Consider the following 7,956-nt stretch of genomic DNA (forward strand, 5'->3'; position numbering starts at 1 on the left):
ATTATTTTTTCATGTTTTGGGCCCCCCCCCACCCCACCATCATCAGAGTGACGGACAGCTCAGGAGCCTGTCACCATCATCATCATCAGCAGCAGCATCATCAGCATCAGCTGCGCAGAAACTGGACCTGGAATCAGCTGGATTTCCGAACAGCCTCTTCCCTCCCAATCAGACCCGCTCTGTTTCAGGTGTGTGGCTGTTGGATTACTGCCCGCTGCAGGGAGGAGTAGGGGGACCAAAAGAGGTAAAGTTGGACCCATTCTAAAAAAAATTTTTTTTAATTAATAAATAAAATAAATACTGCCAAGTGATAAAGGCAAGCCATTTTTTTCTTCCTCTCAACACATARATGTGCATTTAACAGAACTCATATGACACCCAAAGAGACCGACAGCGCCGGGGAAGCAGTATTTGGTTTGTGTTTTAAGGACCTCACGCGGCCGATGACCCACCGATTGAGAAAAGGAGAAGCCGGAGTTGTTGCACGCGCACATGGATTTACAGCTCCAGTCTGAACCTCACCWCGCCACGGATCGATATCCTCCTGCGTTCTTGTTTCTCTCTCCCTTTTCTTTTTTTGCGACGCCTTTTTCATCGAGGGAGTGAGGCATCTTGGGATTTTTAACCGCTTCGTTAAAGAACCCCCCCCCCCCCCGCGCGCCTTGTTCACCTGTCTGTAACCTGTAAGCTCATGGGAAGTGTGAATATTGTCGTGTGTTTATGTGAGTGAGTGACTTTCAGAGTGTGTATGGGTGTGTGTGTGCGCGCGYGTGTGTGTGTGTGTGTGCATGGGTGTGTGCGCTTGGTTTCTTGTCCGCCAGAGGGAGTGTAGGTTATGTTGCTTGGGAATGCGTTTGAGTTCTGTAACAGCTTTTAATTAGAGTGACTGTGAGAGAGTGATGTGTCTGCTTGTAGGTTTAACATACATGCATGAGTAGGTTAGGTTTTAGGTGTATTTACTCAAGATGCACAGTGGCACTACTTCGGTACCCCACCTCCTACCTTGTACATGTCCCTGCATCATCTGGCCACCTGTTTGACCTCTTAAATCCTCTACAAAATATACAATAAAGAAAAGGCAAGATGAATGAGCGCTCTGGTTCAAGCACTCTAGTACCCATGACGCTGGAGGAGCCAGGGGCGGAACAGGCGTCTCCTCGAGCCCCGGGGCCTTTACGCTGTGGCCCATGTGCCGTGTGGCCTCGCCAGCAGACCTGGCTCTGTGCTGTCCCCCTGGTCATGGGCTTTGTGGGACTGGGACTCAGTCTCATGCTGCTGAAATGGATTGTGGTGGGCTCTGTCCAAGACTATGTCCCCACTGATCTGGTGGACCCCAAAGGTAGCATTGGACAGGACCCCATTTTTCTCTCTAAACCCAGTGCCATGCCCAAGGGGCCTGACATTTCCACGGCCACCACCACATTAGCTGCATCCACAACTGTTATGGTGTCTACAACCACGCCGCTAGCAGCGGACGGCACGGCTCCGGCGCCAAGAACTCGATCGGGTCCACCAGCGAATCATTCGGCAAACGGCAGCAATGCCAGTGGAGACGGCAATCGCGCCCCGCACCTGCACAATCGGGTCGGCACTCGCGTTGGCGGGACTGCGGTTACCACCTCCGCCACACGCGCCACCCGCCTCACTCCACCGCCCAGCGTTAAGGAGGTCACCCCTCGCAGCACCGTCAGAAAAGGAAGCAGCGCCGCCACTGGACGTAACGGAGCTGCCAACCCCAAGCCAGGACAGACTTCCCCCACCATCAGCACCACGGCGTCCACCACAAGCACAGCCACTGCAAAGAGCACTCCCAAGGTGCAGCCAACCGCCTCGCAGCCGGCTGCACCGATGAAGCCCACTTCACGCTGGAATCCTGGGCGCCCAGGAAAGGGCCCAGCCACACGCCCACACCACCGCTTCAGAACACGTAAGTTCACTTTTTGGGTTAATGTTCTCGTATGAGTGAGCACAGTTGTATGAGGTTACATACAGAACTGGTGATAAGTGTATCAGAAGAGCTCTTGGGCCTTTATTGCTGTGAGAAYGGTGTTTCACAGCAGTAATCAACTATTGCCTGTTCATTTTTATGCTTGGATAAAGACATTTTATTTTCTGACTGACCTGGTTGTAGCTCCTTCTCAGGGAACATATTTATATATTTCCATTTTTATCTACAAGGAAAGTGGATACTCCAGTAGCTTAATATTAATCGTATTCATTAGCCCAAGCTATCAGGGGATATTCTCAGACTTTCACCCCTTTCATCTTTATCTTTCACTTGTGCATTAATCCGATATGAATCTTACCTCCAGAGGAGTTTCCTTCCTTTTTTTTCCCTTTACTTCACAGCGGTTAAAGTACCACTGAAAACAAGGCCCCCATCTCACAGATTATATTTTGTTTTGTTTTGTCTGCCAGATTTAAAAGCTCTGCAAATGTGATCAAGGACATCATATTTAAGCTACGAAAAACAAACAGCAGTAGCTTGTAAGGTGTTGAGGTGGGAGAAAGGTTAGCTCCCACCTCTGGTCTAGAGGAGTCAGATATAGCAAGGCCACATATCCTATTTAGCCGAGTGTCGCAGGTACTGCTTTACACTGCGGGGAGATATAGGGGTGTGGGGTGGTGGTGTGGGGTGTGGGAGCGGCTCACAGGGAAAGTAAGATGGATACAGGGAAGAGAATAAGGTATCAGAGGACAAGCAGAATTTGAATAGAAATGGTAGAAAAGGAAGAGAAGCCCTTTGAAAAACAGCAAAGTTAAAGAGGATGGCGAATGAAGGACTCGGATGCGCGGAGCATAACAAAGCAGGAGAATCAGGAGTGGGAGCTGCAAGAAGAGAAACAGCAGATGGAGAGGGCTAAGTAAGGGAAAAGCTTGAGGGAGATAGGGGGTATAAAGCCGGGGAGCTGTGAATTTTGCATATTTTGTATTGTGCAAAGGAAGACGGCTTCGGGATTGGTAATTCTTCAAGGAACGTGTTCTCAACACCCAGCAGAATTTCTTTGAGTTGTGTGGGTGGGGCATGATGGGAGTGCAGTGATGGTGAATATGACTGAGCTGAAATGACTAGTCTTTGACTCACAAGTTGCATTTTTACCTTTGCTTTATATACATTGATTTAGCATGGGAGTGAATTAAAAATACCTCTTCATTAACACACAAATAAATGTTAGAAGTTACAGTCTGGTCAATTTTCAAGAAATGTTTTGTCAACTAGTCATCAAAATTTGGTGCTTTATGAGCTGTAACATCAGTCATGGAGCACAGAGTGTGGAGAATAGTGAGAAAGTCTAACCTAAGTGTCCCTTTTTGCTCGTCTTTCTGGCTTACAAAACAAGATTTTCTCTAAAACGACACATTGGTTTGAAGGAACACAACATTAATGCCTTGTTAGTCCAAAAGTTTACTCAACCTCCAATGGACTGCAACATTTGCATTTTAAAAACATTTGGCAAATACATAAGCTACAYAGCAACATTAGCTTGGCCCAGTTCTGGCCCACACAAAGCAATAACACTTGGCCCAAATACTGCAAGCAATGATGACCCTTTGTTGGTCCAGGTGTGAGAGGWGGTCCATGCATGGCCCAACACAACATAAACCAAACTGGGCCACCAGTTATGGCATGCCATCTTAAAAAACAGAGCCATCGTTGCCAGACCTGGCCCACATCTGTGTGACAAAGCACTTGCCATGGCAGCAGTCAGCCAGCAGTGCCAGCTTGACACAAGATCTGGCCCACAACTGTTTGCTATGTGGGAATCGATGCTCAAAACCCACAATTTGTGTTGCAATATTGTTTGGTTGAGAAAACAGACTAAAAATAGAAATGATGCAATGCAAAATTAGAGAGGTTTAGTATTTGCTGATGAACTCTACTTTCATATGGCATTTTGTTTTTTGAGAAATGGCTGTTTTACACTCTTTAGAAAATCGACATCTTTGGCTAGCCATTAGCCTAGCCTGGATAAAGACTTYTGCTGTTTTCCTCCATACTTTGCTCTGTATTGATATTATGGCTGATAATGTACTAACTATTGTTAACTATTTGACAGAACATCATTTCCCTAATGACCTGCTTATCCCTTTCATATGAAAACCTAAACCTTCAATTTTCCACATTTCCTGTTTCACTTCACTACATACTATTCCTCTTGCTTATCAGTTGGTTGTATCAGTGGTATCGATTGCACCAACGCACTGCGATCAAGTGACAGATTCTTCATCTTTCGGGGCTAAATATTTTCAGCTTAGCTAGCTCTTTATGCTCACAGGCAGTCTTAAACTCCTCCTGCAAAATAATCTCCTGCTCCAGAGTCAATTATATCACTTGCCAAAGAGCTGCCAAACAGCTGAGAGCTGCCAAAGCGAGCGGCTCCCTTGTGCGAACATCAGGAAGCATCTGTTTGTGCTGTACACCATAAAAGGCCAGAGCCCTCACGTGCTAAAGCATACTTAGTGAAGCAGTTCTTTGTTAATAAAAGCTTTCAAATATAAAAGCAATTTTCTCTGTAGGCTTATGTTTCTGGCAAGTCTCCAGGCTGACACCACAGGCAGTGGGTTTATTTCATGCATTTTTTTGTGTAAATCAGAGTCAGGAGGTGAAACTTCAAAACTACCAAACGAATATGTGAAGCTCCTCGAGTTTAAAGTCAACAGGAGACTACTTTTTTTGTCATTAATTTGGAATTCCATGTTTCTCCGTTTAATTTAAATGTTAATGTAGTAGTTAAGCTCTTTTGAAGTGGGGTTGTGTGCCGAAGTTATGGAGTATTCATATCTTACCTGTTATAGATAACACTTTGAACGGTTTGTTTAAAAAGGGATCAAGAGCAAAGTGCATGCTGCCATCGTTCTAACAACTTAATAGGTTTTTTTTCCTAGAAGTTCATGCAAAACCCGATATTTATTTACAGTTATTTACATGTAATTGAATGACAGTTTACAAAGGCAGTGACGGAAACAAACAATAGTCATAGTACTTTTGTTGCAACCTATGGCACTTCCAGGAAATTTATGACTGTTCTGTCAGAATACCATTTTAACGTGGAAGTGATGATAATATAAAGGTTGATAAAATACTATTTTATCTTTATTTATTGATTTATTTATTGATTGATTGAGTCTTTGAGCCTTTAAATTGTCTTAAAACAACATCTATCCTCTTTGGTCTTGGCCCTACTCGAGCTATCTCTCAGCTTGTCAGTCCAGTCAAAACTAATTTATTTTTCTCTAACCTGAGGCAGTTCAAAGAGCTATGCACAACAGGTGATTTATTAATTGTTCATAACCTTTCCACGGAACCCCACTTCAGAAGATCTGAATGATTGCTTTAGGGAGACTGACTAAATGTGAAAAAAGATGAACAATCTTCAAGTGTTGGTAAAATAACAACAAAAATAGATAAAATAAACTCATAAAATGAACCCAAACAAGACATTTTAAATTTGTTTCACCAGAACACAGAGCATCTAATCAAAGTTATAAACTCATGGTTCTTTTTTGAATTGTACAAAATGACTCCTTAAAAAAACAAGGCGATTTTTGTATAGGTTATTATCATTGTGTTCTTAAAATGTCTTTGCAATGCTCAGTATCTATTACAATAAAGAATATGGCAATTTAGTTTTCGCTTATCTGTGCCATTTTTTTGTCAAAATATTCAAAATCCCTGTGTTATCAAGTATTTATAGCCATTAACTTCTGTTTGTGCCAAATAATGGTTTATAGTTTGAAACCACTGAAGAACTATGTCTTATGTAATAGTTCATAATGTTTTGGCCGATGGTAGAAGGGTACAAATTATGTAAATATCTTGAAACTGTAGAACTGTTGCTATAGAGTTGATCTTTCTTGTAACAAGAATTAAGGTTGTTTCAAGCAGTTAGGTCACAAAGAGTACCCTTTATTGTGTTAACACAGCCCTTCTGGTGTTTATTTTTACTTGTATAACTTCCATTTTGTGCATAAAACACACTATAGAGTTGTGTAATGGAGCGTATTTAAAACGATCCTCAGAAAACGTCTCTTCTGATGATGAAATGCTCTGTAAAAAATGGCTTCAGGTGCGTTAGTTTCTATTGAAAGCTAAGTCGTAACCTATTTTATGTCTCGTGCTAAGGCATCATCCCTGGTTTCAGGTAATATGCACAACAAATATACTCAAAGGTTATAAAAGACTTTATTTTTCCTCCTTTCTCCTCACTACTTCTGCTTTTTTGTAAGATCTAAATGAGACTTTGTGTCCTCACAAACAGACAGGCTGTGTCCATTGGGGAAAGAGGCAAATTTTACCTGATTCTTTTGTCTTTCTTCTTCCTCTTTCTCCCCCAAACTCTTTGTTTCCCTGTGGTTATTGTGTCAACTTTCTCTGTCATTGTATTCCACCGTCTATTTTAGCTTTTCTTTTGTGCTTTCTCTCTTTCTCCTTTACTTAGCTCCTCAGCTCACATTTATGAGCATATGGGCAGTTGCACAAAAGACTGGCACACTTGTGAACACAAAAGACAAGCATGTAGCATGTGTTCCAACTCATGAATCTATCATTTGGGTTTTCTCCATTCGATGTTGTTACATATCCGATTCTAGTCTCCTGCAAACCCCTTTGCCTCAAAAGTAGGGACATAAATGGCAAATGGAGCAGTGGACAATGAATGCCTGTTGGGGAAACCATGGGACGCTCGCGTTGGCTTTCGGCCCATTCAACTCGCCTCTCAGCTGTGAGAAAATCTTCCTCGGTGAAAAGCGGTTGTAATTCCGTGCACATATCACTAACCCATTTCCAGCCCTGTGAATAAGCAGTCACAGTGCAATTTTTTTTGTCGAGCAATTCAAAGATGTTATTGTTCTTGGGTGAAATCGGTGGCTGTTTCTGGGGAAACAGCTGAGTCAGTGAGCACCCTAATGTGTGGGAAGCACCACATTTTGCATCAACACCTTTTACACAAAGGAAACGTATTCCATCTGCGCAAGGATATGGAAGAGAGAGAATGCATGAAAGCAAGCGAGGCTGCTGCAAATCAGCTGAGGAAACAAAAGATATTTACCTGAAACAGCTGTGCAGGGAGGGCATTTGAGCAATGCAGTTGTGCGACATTGGGTTTAGATTGTTACTTAGATTCATTKACATTTGAGTTAGACCTCTTTATATTGGTTGAATAGATTTTTTTTGTGACCGGCAATAATCAGATTTATTTATTCTTTTTTTAAAATAAAACAATTACATACATAACTTTGATCTGTTTTAAAGCAATAGCTCAGAACTTGCAAAGTGATGTTCTGTGTAAAGCTTATAAACAAACGTGTGTAGCAAGCTCTTYAAACAGCCTTAGTTTGTAAAACTGGTTTCATTTTGGTCAGACTGATGAACAAACAACTCCTACAAACAAGGCCACAACATTAGTGCCTCTTTGCTGTTGTCAGAAAAAAGGATTGTCGTGGAAATATCCACTAAGGCAGAAACACGTGAATAAAAGAAAGGTGCACTGCGCAGTTTGGCCGTCAGATGATTTAATGAGGTTTGCATTTGCAAAAGGTGAGCAGCAACGCAGAGGTCCCACCATGTAGCTACTGAAGTAGCAACAGACAGTGCACATATACAGCGGGTAAAATAAGTATCGAACACGTCAACGTTTTTCTCAGTAAATATATTACTAGAGGTGCTAATGACATAAAATTTTCACCAGATGTCGGTAACGATACATACAAAGAAATCAAACCATAAATGTCCAGAAATGAAGTTATTTGTAATAATGTAGAATGGCACAGGGAAAAAGCATTGAACACATGAAGAAAGGGAGGTGTAAAAAGGCATGGAAAGCCAAGACACCAGCTGAACTCTCTCAGTAATTAGAAAGCAAGCCTGCCCCTTGTCAGTGCAAATTAAATTAAAGTTTGCTGCATAATATTTAGACAAGCCTGTGAAATACTGGGAGAATATAGTCTGGTCAGATG

The 7,956-nt window shown here is 42.4% G+C and overlaps 1 protein-coding gene across 2 annotated transcripts in view; it reads left to right on the forward strand.

Moving 5' to 3' along the window:
• The first annotated feature begins 6 nt into the window (after positions 1-6).
• The window catches only part of nrg3b (neuregulin 3b), a 280,953-nt gene continuing 273,003 nt past the window's right edge, over positions 7-7,956 (forward strand). Inside the window, exons 1-2 of one of the 2 annotated variants that reach the window (XM_014007594.1) lie at positions 7-244; positions 365-1,927. In XM_014007594.1, coding sequence (XP_013863048.1) covers positions 1,084-1,927 — 844 coding nt within the window. In that variant the 5' untranslated portion in view covers positions 7-244; positions 365-1,083. Of the gene's footprint in view, positions 1,928-7,956 lie in introns of both variants that reach the window. The other variant, XM_014007593.1, reaches the window with a different exon arrangement.

This window comes from Austrofundulus limnaeus, unplaced genomic scaffold (assembly GCF_001266775.1).
Source record: "Austrofundulus limnaeus strain Quisiro unplaced genomic scaffold, Austrofundulus_limnaeus-1.0 Scaffold43, whole genome shotgun sequence".
Taxonomy (NCBI): Eukaryota; Metazoa; Chordata; class Actinopteri; order Cyprinodontiformes; family Rivulidae; genus Austrofundulus; species Austrofundulus limnaeus.